Genomic DNA, 13,197 nt, shown 5'->3' on the forward strand with positions numbered 1-13,197 from the left:
GTTGATCCTACTTTCCCATAACACAACTCAAGAGCATCATCTATAAGACCCTCCCTCGCTGCCTTATAAACTCCTCTCAAATGTCAACTCCTGGTTCTTTGAGCTTAATGCTAACATCAGCATGCTGACAGTGACAACACTAACAAGCAGATGCTAGATCTTTGTTATCATGATCTTTGTCTCATGTTTAACATCAGGGTTTCTTTACAAAGCTTCGGAAAGACACTGACAAACTAAATTTCATGCATTACATATTCATAATATTAGTATAATGCAATGATCACAAAATCAAGTTTTATTAAACGTTTATTTTACATGAAATATACAGTTTTGTTTGGAATTAATATACAAACATGAATAATTTAATCATAAAAAACACAACTATAGTGGAGTTTTTACACAATGGAGCAACATTAACAAGAAAACAACACAACTAGGGACAATGGGTTAAACCAGCCTAACCTGTTCTTAGTCAATGATCTAGAGACATGCTTTCAGTCCAGATAAAGTACCGTGGCTGCATCCCAATGCAGCACTGAGACATCCAGAAAAAACTGAAATGAAAAGGGGGGAAATGGAAACCACAAAAATAAAGATGTCCCTGTAATGAAATACACAAAGAGAAGGGAGAGGCGAAAGAAAAACACTGAGCGTGAAAGATTACACCTCTTCAGTGAGTCACTGCAAAGTACATTCAACAGATGTTTTATTGTACTTCATGTCCTCTGCTATGCAGTGGACTTTAGGCAGAGTTAGGAGTCAAAACGGTGCCACATGTTTACAGAAATCTACAAATATTGGAATATATTTAGAATATAAATTCCAACTGAATCTGGTATGAATGAGGAAACTGGTTAAAATTCAGCGTGTCCTTGTCTGACACTGCCTCACTGCCATTCAAAGTAACAATGTTAAAAAGTTATTGTGTGCAAGTTTATTACGCGCAAAAAAGGCAGTGGGTTAGCAGGGTCTGAAAAAAAGACTGAAATGCAACGGACGTTCGATTTTGGTGTGTTGAGAGTACAGTTGTATTCACGCGAAACGAAAAAGGGTAATACAATAATTGACAGCGCCAATACTGCCGATGTTGTCTTATGACAAAACGTACGTCAAAAGGACCATTGATCGGTTACAGGTTAACCTTGGCTACCAGTCGTGGGCGGCACTTCAGTCATACATGCCAGTGTGAGCCCCCCGAAGGCAAACAAGTAGCAAGGCCAGCTGAGCTGTGTTTGTGGCCACCCATCGATGGGCTTCCAGCCAACGTTTACATGGCAAACACAATGAAATGAAAGGGTGCTAGAGAGAGAGAGGGAGAGAAGGGGGAATATTGTCATTTCATTGACATCGTGCACTACCGTGGTAAAAGAAGCTAGACGCTACAGATTTGACAATCAGCAAACGAGAGTGCAAAGTATGTCGACAAGTTTGGAAAGAAGAAAGAAAAAACAAAACCTCAGTTTAAACCATGTTTCTGGTGGAATCATTCAGATTTAACCATAAAACTTAATGAAATGATGAGTTTCTAATTTTCCTCACATGTGACCTTCGCATAACTGATGACCTCTAGTGCAGTCACAAATCTGTCCCATACAGTCAAAAAACAGCAATCACAGACACAACAAGTTATCAAGGACTTCACTAAATACAAATAAATCTCAAAGGGAAAAAAATGGGGATTGGCACATTAACCATTCTAGAACATTTACTTCAAGGACAAATGTTTGGCTCAGGTTTTAAGACAATCTGTAATGGAGTGGACATTGAACCGTCCTTTTTTGGTGGAATTGTGCAATCGGAGACATATAAACCCATGTCGATTTTTCTCTTTTAAATAAAAAGCTACATTGTCCTTCATTTGAATAAATATTAAAAACACCAATATGGTGAATATGTATTTAAGAAACTACGGGAAAAAAAATACATTTCCACATATAATTCCTTATCAGCCATTGAGTAAAAAAAAAAAAAAAAAAAGCACTGGTGGTCAATAGCACTAAAATGTGTAGCGTATCATTTCTCAAACTGTATAAAACACAGAAATAGAGCAGATGGTTAATACTCATGGGATTACATGTCGTGTTCTGTAATGAAGATGTTAGACATCAGTTGTTCAAGAGTTTACAGGAAGCTCAACTTAAAAAAAAAACAATCAGGCAATATGACGTGAATATTCAAGAAATCATCGATTTGAAATTTGATCTTGGCAGTGTCATTATCAGACCCCCTGAAGTTGCAATGGGACATCTGATATCCATTCAAATGGCTCACATTAGAATTCATATACTTCAATGCCAAACTAGTCAACGACAGATGAACAGTACGTTGTGTTGACTTAAGTTTTAAGAGTCTACATTTTCTTCCTTTGCATATTCCTCTACAAGTGTCTCGTACGAGTGGCTGTGTTCTGAACCGTCACTAGTGAACACGGAGCCTTCGGATTCAGAGCTATGCTCCTCCTTGGAATTCGTTTCAATGTTTTCGTCACATGTCGTGATCGATAGTTTTGCTTTGGAATCACCATCACCATCATCATCGCCCTCCTCCTCCTCCTCCTCCTCCAGGTTATTGCTGAGGAAATTCTCCTCGTCAATAAAAGTAATGTTTGCATTTTGGAACGTCAGGGGGTGGTACTCTTTTGAGTCCCACGTCCTTCGACCACCCGTTCCACATTCTCCCACTCCTCGTTTCTCAATATCGACGTCCTTATCAAGTTGGTTCTCGTACATTTGGTCCTGGTCCAGCTCTAGGTCGCCCTCCACCTGATCTTCTGTTAGCAGCAAACCGTTGTCTGAGCCCAGGAGGTAGTTCTTGGACTTTGAAAAGGCAACGGTGACGCGGTCACTGAAACTGTAGCGTCTCTTCTGTCGAGGCGAACGGTCCAGACTGAGGATGGTGTTATACATGGGAGCATCATTGCAACTCTTGGAGCGGTTGATGTCTTTGGATTTATCAATGGCGTTACCGACACTGCCAGAAATTCTGTCCTTTTTCTTGCTGCCGATCTGTTTTATCAGGTCGTTGTAGCCTTCCTGCTTCTTGGACAGAAAGCTGAAGATGTTGACATCGTTGGGAGTGGGTGGCAGACGAAGGGCGGCCTTGTGAGACTCTTTGTAGTGACGGAGCTCGTCTAAAGAGAGCTTGCGCAGCTTACGGCGTTTCTTCAGTGCCTTGTGAGCTTCGATGACCATCCGCACTTTCCAGTTGAAGAACAAAGACAGCCAGGCCAACCCAAGATAAATCCACACCTCCACAAAGTAACGGTACAGAGTTGGGTATTCTTTATTTGGTTCCACACCTGTAGAGCAAAGACATTTGTTTTGAGTCATTTGAAATCTGGCCTGCTATCATCTGACTGGTTTAATAAAGAGATTAACTATAATTCCCTTGTTATTTGTGCATGATTTAAATGTGATTACATGACTGATTCAATAAGTCTGTTCAAGGCCATCAGAAGGAAGCTGCTTTTATCTACAGGTTTTCTATGTCTCAACTCACCTGCTACTAGGTCTCCAAAGCCGATTGTAGTCAAGGTGACAAAAGAGAAGTACAAGCCTTCAATGTATGTCCAACCCTCCTGGGACATAAACACAAAAGGTGGAAGCACTAAATGGACCAGCACGCCCCAGAGGAGGAAAATGGCTGTGCAGGTAAACTGAGCCTTTCTCTGGAAAAAGGAAAGAGAAACGGTTACTTGAGCTCAACATTTTATACCAGAGGTAAAAATAAGTTTGCCAGAAATAAAAAAATGTCATCATCAACATACCAGTGAAAACCCTTTCTTGGTCAGGTACTGGCCCAAGTGCTTGGCTCTGCCACCAAAGAACTTTCCCAGCTCACTGATCCAGGTGAGACACAGCGGCACACCGAACAGCCCATAGAAGATGCAAAATACACGGCCTGCTGACGTTTTGGGGGCAATGTTGCCATATCCTTTAAATAAAAAAAAGAGGTTGTTACAGCTATATATAGATAATTCAATAATTTCATGCACATAGACATTTTAGAAGGGCTTCAGGAGAAGGTTCTTCAGCATTCAAGTGTAATATTGTTTATCACAGTAAAACAGTGTTAAACGAATGCCTGACAGCCCAGCGCATATTTGTGCCTATTAGAGCAAAATTGCGAAATCTTATTTTCACATGAATGTTCAGAAAACATTTGTCAAAACCAAATTTAAAAGAAGAGCCCCTTATCTGAGCAGAACTAGATGCGTTACTCCTGAACCTCTAAAAGCTCTTACCGATCGTGGTGATGACTGTGGCAGCAAAGATGACAGCATTTGGCCAATTCCAATTGTTGAAAAACTTGCTGCCCGTTATAGTGACCCCCTGGCCTGCAGCATCGGACACCACCTGAGGACAAGGAAAGAAAAAAAACACGACAACTGAGTAAAACGATGGAAAAACATGCCATTAATTGGCTGTTATAAAAGAGTCTAATCTGATTCATCTAAAGGAAGACAGGAAGTGTGTTGTGTGCAAGCTCAATTTCTTGCACTGCATCCTTCCTGCCGGACGATCGCATCTCGTGCGGCACTGATGAGCCGAAACGACACGGCACCCTGGAGAGTTGCCTTTAACCCGAGGGCTCGGTAGTTCCAACTGATGCTTACTTTAGAATGGAAACAGGAAGGCAAATGCTGCATCCCTAAACAGCTAGTTCTTAAACACGATGGAATTTGGGATTAAAAAGAACCAGGTTATTCAACGATTGCCGTCTCTTGTTTGTCTTTTCAAACATCCGAAGATGCACAAAGAAAATCTGTATCATGATGTGCTGAAGCCATAGGAGATATTTGTCTCCAACCACCTTGAACATGACATACTGTACATCGGCTTACAAGCAAGTTTTAGTGCTGAAATCAAGCGGAGGCAGAAAACACTTAAATCATTCCCGACCAAATGTGTGCTCGAAAGGCCACAACAGAAACTGAAGTGTCCCTTGTGTCTTTACAAACACTTGGCCATGTGTGCTGGGACAATTCACCCCCACACACACACACACACACACACACACACACACACACACACACACACACACACACACACACACACACACACACACACACACACACACACACACACACACACACACACACACAAATTATTCTTTCTTCAAATGTGCTAGAAGTGAAGGAGGGGAGTGGGGGTGAAATGTGCAGGGGTTGGCAAAATTCACATAAGCCCTAAAGTACTAGAGGATGCTTGGCTCTTTTAATAATAACAGGTCTGTGACAGTTCTGCAGTGTAATTACCGGCACAAGGGGAGGCCATTCTTTTGTCTGCTGCAACAACACAGCTCTTCCACTGGGCTTTAGGATGACAGTAGTGGTGAGCCAGTTTGTGTTCAAATCATGACAGGAAATTAAAGAGAAAAAACCTCAAGTCGAGTGGATAACTGTACGTTTTTACATTTGCCAGTTCTTGTGACAGCATCTGTAATGATTGCTGTACGCATGGGGGTAAACTAAAGGGATGAATACTAAGAAATAAATATATTTTGATCTACTGGGAATTGATCGACCATTCTTTGAATAACATAAAACTAGCCAAGTTCAGGCCATTGATGGATCTAGTATTTTTCTGTAAAAAATCTAAATAAATAAAAGGGCACAATGGGACCTTGATTCAGTAAGGTGCACATTTAAGTCCTTGTTTACTCTTAGGTATATAGCTTGGGGCAAAGCAACACACACACACACATATATATATATATATATATATATATATATATCAAAAGGAAGAAAAGGTTATACATGTGTTATATTGGCTATTTTGGGCTAATTGAATATACACAGGAAAGACATATCTTTGCCAATGACCTGTGCAAAAACTAAATGTATGCACATTTCCACCCACTACAGCTATGTGAATATTAGTGGATTTATTGCGATAAGCAGTGAGCGTCGCCAATTTCCAGTCAAGTAACAATGTTCCACTATAGAGGAAGAGGGTCCATCGAGATGTGTCAATCAAACCTCAAGTAGACCCCGAAGCACAGTAGTAAGTCAAGAAATCTTCAGTCCCCTCATCTACACATTCCGGACGTTTTTGAGAGGGACATTTAAGCTCCTCGATTCCTGCACGTCATTATTCATTTGCTGAATCTGTTTCCATTCCACTTTTCCAAATGTGTTTTTTGTGCAATATTATCTTTTTTTCAAATTTACAGCATTTCCACACTGGTTTTTATGACTTTGGTCATAAAAACAGCTGGATGGAAACACACCTTGTGATACAGTAATTCCTCCATTGCAGCCAGTATGAAATCTGAATCCCCTCCCCTCCTACACCCTTCCACAGTTACGACTGTTTTAACAGCTTGAGGTTTGTTTGCTGTGTGGAAAAAAGAAAAAGAAAGTGACACGTTTAATCTTTTGTGGGTCACGTCTATGAACTGTGAGTGTTCAGTCTGCACCTTAACTTGAGCCCAGTGAGGGCGACTCATGCACATGTTCAGTCTGTCTGCCAGATAAAATGTGCTGAAATTTCAGACATGCAAACTGCTGATTCATAGGAATGCAATGGGAACAGATTGCAAGCAGAAATATAGGTGTGAGGACAAAGAATATGACCTCGAAAACTAAATGTAGACTATGGAGGTTAAATGTTAACATGCTTATGCATTTGTTAAACATTCATTGAACTAACTTGATTTCAGCTTACACAACACTGGGAGGAGAAGCAGTTCATTTTCCTTATGAGCACTAAGTGTGTAAAAGTGAGCACAAACCAGCTGATGAGGAAGTTGTTTCACTGACGTCTTCACAAATCTGACCTCTGGACACTTAGTCATCAAATCACAGCTACCAAAATGAATAAAAGTTTGTGACAATTAAAATATGCAAAAAATTAAATAAAGGGTTAAAGAAGTGTTTATATTAAACACCTTCATTTGACAGGTCTTCATTTTTCTTCTTAGTGTCAAAGTTAGTTCTGGAAAATAAAAAATTTTAAAAAGGGAAAAAACAACAAATTAAATCAGCAATCTTTGTGAATAAATTCTGCAGATAAATAATTTTTTTAGCAAAGTAGCACTGTGCCAGGAGGGATAACCAGAGCATGACAAATGGAACGAAGGAGGGAAAATATGTGAAGATATTTTGCCAAATAAAATGAAACCACAGGCACAAAGACTTTCTGAGCTCACTGATGATGAACTTCTACAAGCAGCAGAATATATGGCAGAGAGGTATCCTAGCTTTTACTAAAGTTAACACTTCACTAGTATTAAAGAGTGGCAGACATTTGTTGTTGACCTTGTTTAAAATCAGAATAAACTCACGGGATATCTTTGGGTTTGGGACTATGTACCAACAATTCAAGACATCTCACCATCATTGATTGATCAAAAATTAAGGGATAATGAAAATCTTATTTAGATACAGCCCCAAGTATGTTACATTACATCATTGTATCATAGTATGAAACATTGTTTGTTGTATTTTGAAAACATTCATATATAAAGGTTTTGCATGGACTTGCTGCAAATTATTTTGTTACTGACATTTGCACTATAGTGCCTCTGCTAAATAGGACTGTATGGTGTCATTTTTATACACCACAATTGTACAGACTGTGCTGACTGCAAGGGGAAGTATATGTTGGAAATGAAAATGGCTCGCCATAAGGGAAAGTCTTACATACTTTCAAGACCCATGGCAAACCAGAACTGTGCTCACAAGGTCACATGTTCTTTCTAGTTAAAACACAAAGTTTGCTAAAAATGTGAAGCTGTCAGCTGGAAGTTGCAGTAAGTAGAAGAGACAGAGAGAGACGGTGCCAGAGTGGAAACAGAAATTCCAGCACTTCATTTGTCTTTGTGATTTTTATATTTTCTGAAACAAAATAATAATTGTGGAAATAAAAATGTATCCATTGAACATACACTTTCAGTGAAAAAGAAATCAACTATAGACAAATGTTGCCACTGTTGTAAACTGAGGATTGCACGAAGATGTGAAAATGGATGCTATGAAATACATGAAGTTGAATTACATTCAAACTGAAAGCAACATGTTACACAAATCCCATGACTAAACCAGAGCCTGTGCCACACAAGCTCCTCTAATGAAACACTCCTAACTTCTGGGGAAGTGAAACAATTGCTTAACTGCAGACTTAGCAGTTAGCACTGCCACATTCTGATAACCAGAGGACAGCATAAACCACAGTGTCAAACTCTTATCAGCACAGCTGGCAGTGCAGCACACCGCTCCAGCTCCGAGGTACTTTTCCACTTCCAGCAAACAAGCAACAGCTTATCGTGAGCAGGATTGACCGACTTCCAAACAGTGGAGTCACTCCAGCTCGTCCATGTCACTCCATATTGATTTCTGATATGGAGGTGGATGATTAGAGAACAATGGCTCCAAGAAATCAAATTAAATGTTACTGTCTGCAGTGCAACAATCAAAAGAGCCAACACAGTGCGTGAGGGGTGGTGGAAAATCTAGAAAGGTTCCGGGATAGAGTTTATTCCAAAGCATAAACCAATCAAGTCTTCACAAACTAACATTAACAAGAAACTGATGTTAATTAAGTCAAAGTACAGACAAATTGGGACGGTTTTACAGCTTTTTCTGAATTTGGTAAAGACATAAATGGACGAGCTGTAAAATCCTAAACCAGCGAAACCATTCTTATATCACATCTGGTTAACAGATGTCATACCATTAATGCCAAACATGTTAATTCTCCTAATTCTTTGGTGAGTTTGATCAACATTTAATCAAACTCAAATTTTTAGTTTGTTGCAAGTTTGTTGCTAAACTAGGTTAAGGACCTCCTGAACAGTGTACTGACATTTGAAAGTAGACACAGTCCACTGTGGAGTAAAATCTAACTAATCACTGAGGTCAACAAAGTTATTTGTGTCTTGCTTATTAATTAGCCTTGAATTCTAAACTCGTGATGTTAACGTCCACTGCTACCTTCCTTAACTAATTTTCAAAAAGAGGAAGAAAGTCTTTACCATTTCTAACCAGCGCCACGGCAGCCTCGACACATGACAAAGTTAACTATCCCCCAAAACAGTGCATCACTTCATTCATCTGCGCTTTCCATTCTGACCAGAGGCCTTGTTCCCTTTAAGCGTGTGACAGCAGTGTGTTGATAAACAGCATTTGCAAGCATCTTCTTTGACCACAGAAACGTGATCTTCCAGTCATGTGCAGGGGGAATACTGGAGCAACTTAAGTAGTCATGCACGCAAGTGAAATCAATGCAACACAATGTTCCTCAGAAAAGTCAAAAGGCAACAAGTGCAGAGAGAAGCCACACTGAGGAAAAAGGCTAATTGAAAAGTGTGCTTCACTGGTTACAGTTTGACTCGTGACCCTAGTCAAACTGACCCTACTATTCTGGCAATTAAAAAAAGTTGATATCTTCTAAAGATGCTACATTTGTCCTTTAGAAGAAGATTGGGACATTTGGCTGCAGACATGGTCTACATTAAATAAATATAGGGCTATTATTAATTACAACTTTACATTTTCATGATTTGCAGATGTTATAATAAAAGTGTTTGTGACATCAAGGAATAGGTAGCAAAATCCGGCAACGGTTCTTGTACTGTCGGTATCAGCTGGTACCATCACAACGCAGGTTTCGGTGCTCGAGCTTTGTACCAAAATAGTTGCTCTGCTTACAATTCAATGTAATTTGTATAGGGCCAACATCCACTGTCGTTTTCTGTAATTTCCCCCCCCCCCAGAAAACTATCAATTTAGCACCAGTTTTGAAGAAAAAAAGAAAACGACAACCAACCCAAGTGACATGATCTCACATGTGGCTTTGACGTACAACTGAATATATGATTGTATGATACATTTTGCAGGCTACCACTAATAGCACAGTTGGAAGGTAACTCTAAAACAGACCTCTTTGAATAAAGCCACTCAGTCCAACAGCAATAAAAAACTGCCGCCTCAAAAACCATATTACACCTGAATAAACACCTCTTTCACACAGCTTCAACGAAATAGAGATTTACATTCAAGTGGGGGAGTATGTGTTATTAGTTCTACCACCCCCCACCTCCGCAACCCCCCCACTGAGATTTTACGACCCCTTCTCAAGAGCCAACATTGATGGGCCATAAAATACAATGTTTAAAGTGTGACCACTTCAAGGGTCCTATAGTTAATAGTAAACTCCTTGTTAATAAAAACAGAGAAGACTAACTTTTACAGCCGTGCAGTCGCCTTCTCTTGTTAAGCCAGCTTATATATTTTAATTGTTAACAAGCTGAGCATAGTTTCCACAGTGGAAACCCAATAGAACTCGCTGCTCCTAACACAAATGAGGCCGATAAAGTCAACTCGATGGCAACACACTGCACGTTTCTCCGTTTTATATACTGACAGCAGGAAAAAAAAAGCCTCTAGAGCAGGTGTCTTGGCAAACTGCTAAAGAGGAAAAATACTGGGAGACTGCACATATAGAACGGTGGTAACACGATAGCTCAACTGTCTGTGTAGGTGAGGAAAGAGTTAAGAAGTGATTTAATATCATCTTCTGACAATGCCCTCAAAACCCCCACACGTGGTATTAAGTGGTCTTTGTCACAGGGAGAGCGGAGCAGCAGGGAATATTTCAGCTGCAGTCGAGGAGCCTCTGAGGAGTTCAACCTCGAGCCTTCCAGCTGTTGTTGCAGCCGCAGCAAACTGTTGGAGGTAAAATTCCCAAATCTCTCAATGATTATATTCCTGCAGCAGATTTTGGCCGGTGCAGCCATTTGGCTGTTACAGAGGTGCCATGAGTGGGGGGAGGTTCAGGGACATATCCCTTTCAGAGAAGGAGAGGGTGAAGGAAGCAGGAGGGGCCGGGAGCGAGAGAGAGAAGGGGGTTGTAATAGTAACTCCCCAATACTGATGTGGGCCCACAGAAGGGTAACAGGTTGAGACATGTTTCTGGTCATAGGGCTACAGCCATACAACTACATTTTTGTTTGGAAAACGTATCAACTCTGCCACGGTTACGCCTGGCGTCCACACTCAGGAGTTTTAGAGCAAATAAAATGGGGAAGTTTAGAAACTGTGCTGGGCCTGTTTCCGTTTGAAAACTCTGGGCGGCATTGAAGTCGGGCAGACACTGAGATGTTTGGAAACGATGACGTAGACGCCCACAACAGCTTGGTGATTTGGTTGTTTTGGTCACAACGTAGCCTTCGTTGATTCGCCAGGCTCCTATCACGAGACCCATTTCCGGAAGAAAACAAATCGGCATTGGCCTCGACATCCAGTGTAAATCACAACATGACTTATCACTTACAAGTGTTGTGACCCTGTTGTCTTTACCAACAGCTGCTCAGCAGTTACATTCTGCATGTAAACAGTGATACAACAGCTTACATGCTTTGGAGACGAGCTGTTATTCGAGCAATCTGCGACAATGTGTCCAGTGGGACCTGCAAGCCTTCCTGTTCACGTGATATGCATTTTCAGGCACGTTAGTATTAAACGGGTATTAAAACTAATACTGAGCCATAACACTGTTGTGGACATATTGTTTCACGTAGTACGATGAAAAACTAACAATATGTAGGTCCTGGACCCCATAAAAGAGAATATATTTTGGGGACACTCATGTATGTGCCTTGGAATCATTTTGCATGTGTACAAAATATTTTCACCATGTCAACACAGAATTCCCTTTAAGTCATGATCATTTAAATAGATGAATGTGGAAACTTTTCTCAGATCCCCTGGCTGTGTGCCATGGGCCCCCAATTTGAGAACCACTGGTGCGAAACACACACAAACGTGTCTTCTTGTTATGCTTGAAAAATATCGAGGTCTTAAAGCATGTGGACAAACACCTGTGAAACCACAGTGGGTGACATAGTGCGTGTTCATTCAGAGCTGAAAGTAAAACCTCTGGAGGTCAATGGCACCACATTTACTACTAGTTAAAGAATTGCAATTTTGATAAGAAATTGGCAATGGAACACCATGTACTGTGTCTGCAGCAGCTGTGGTGGGCTACAGGTTACAGGCCCTCCACATCTGGCTATCAGGACCACACACACACACACACACACACACACACACACACACACACACACACACACAGGTAATAAAATAATTATCTGCATTAGCTATGGACACACAGTCAGGCTTCATGCACCACAGATAACAGGAGGGATCATATCTGTGGCAGACTGGGAGACAAGTGTGTGTGTGTGTGTGTGTGTGTGTGTTTGTGTATTGACCCACAAAGCTGAACAGTGGACTGACAACACCTCATTCCTCAGAGGCTTGTGTGTGTGTGTGTGTGTGTGTGTTTGTGTTTGATGAGAGTTAGAGACACACCAGCTGAGACCCATTAAGCCCTCGTGTCTTCCCTTTCAAATTAAGAGTCGAAGTGCAGCACAATGTGAAAACAGTTGAAAGTTAAAAAAAAAAAGTAAAGTTGAAGAACATACCTCAAGTATTCTGTCCAAGTCATCTTTCGTCAGACACGGATACTGCTCCAGTATTTTATCCTTTTCGGAACTATACTGCCTTGCAGCCAGCTTCCAATTGGGCTCCTCCAGGACTTGAAAAATGGCCGCCCCAATGGACAGGTAAAAAATAATGGCAGAAGTCAACAAGGGGCCTTTATCTACCATACTTTAAGTGCAACGACTCGGCTGAGGAGAGAGAGAGAGAGGGAGAGAGCGCGCGGGATGAGGAGGAAGAGGAGAGGAGGGAAGAGAAGAGAGAGAGGAGGAAGAAGAGGGGGTGAGAGACAACAATACCCGAGCGTTACGCGGGACTCATTCTCACAGCGGCTCTGTGCGCGCGCATTCAAAAAGTGCGTGTCCCTCCGCGCGACAATTCAGCACAGTGCACGGTGACAGCATCGAGACGTGCACGGTGCACAAGTGTAGAGAGGGGCTGAGCGCGCGAGTACTACTGCTGCTACTACTACTGCGACTACTACTGGCACTGTGTTTCTGCTGCTCCTCCACCACGTGCAGCTGCTGCACCACTGACCGCTGCTAATGTAGTGAACCGTGATCATGGGGGAGGAAAGGGGACACACGGGGGAGGAGAGGGATGAGTGGGGGGTGTGGAGAGGAGAGGTGGAAGATCCGCCCAAAAAAAAAAAACTGAGAGCAAGTGGAGTCTCTCTCTTTCTCTCTCTCTCTCTCTCTCTCTCTCTCTCTCTCTCTCTCTGGCGTCTGTTCGTTTCTCTCTTCCTGTAACTT

General features: G+C 41.4%; 1 protein-coding gene across 1 annotated transcript; it reads right to left on the reverse strand.

Annotated features, from left to right (window-relative positions):
• Nucleotides 1-274: 274 nt before the first annotated feature.
• On the reverse strand, nt 275-12,979 carry kcnk5a (potassium channel, subfamily K, member 5a). The gene is made up of 5 exons (XM_035168930.2): nt 12,430-12,979; nt 4,244-4,355; nt 3,767-3,933; nt 3,499-3,667; nt 275-3,298 (listed from the first exon to the last, which is right to left on the reverse strand). The coding sequence occupies exons 1-5, from the start codon at nt 12,613-12,615 to the stop codon at nt 2,343-2,345; spliced, it is 1,590 nt and encodes a 529-aa protein (XP_035024821.2). The 5' UTR covers nt 12,616-12,979; the 3' UTR covers nt 275-2,342.
• Nucleotides 12,980-13,197: the final 218 nt, after the last annotated feature.

This window comes from Hippoglossus stenolepis, chromosome 10, assembly GCF_022539355.2.
Source record: "Hippoglossus stenolepis isolate QCI-W04-F060 chromosome 10, HSTE1.2, whole genome shotgun sequence".
Lineage (NCBI taxonomy): Eukaryota > Metazoa > Chordata > Actinopteri > Pleuronectiformes > Pleuronectidae > Hippoglossus > Hippoglossus stenolepis.

Coding starts and splice junctions, on each gene's coding strand:
- kcnk5a (XM_035168930.2), bottom strand. CDS start 12,615: ATGGTAGATAAAGGCCCCTTGTTGACTTCTGCCATTATTTTTTACCTG. Junction 3,668..3,766: donor CCAAGAAAGGGTTTTCACTG/GTATGTTGATGA, acceptor TCCTTTTTCCAG/AGAAAGGCTCAGTTTACCTG. Junction 3,299..3,498: donor CTTTGGAGACCTAGTAGCAG/GTGAGTTGAGAC, acceptor TTTGCTCTACAG/GTGTGGAACCAAATAAAGAA.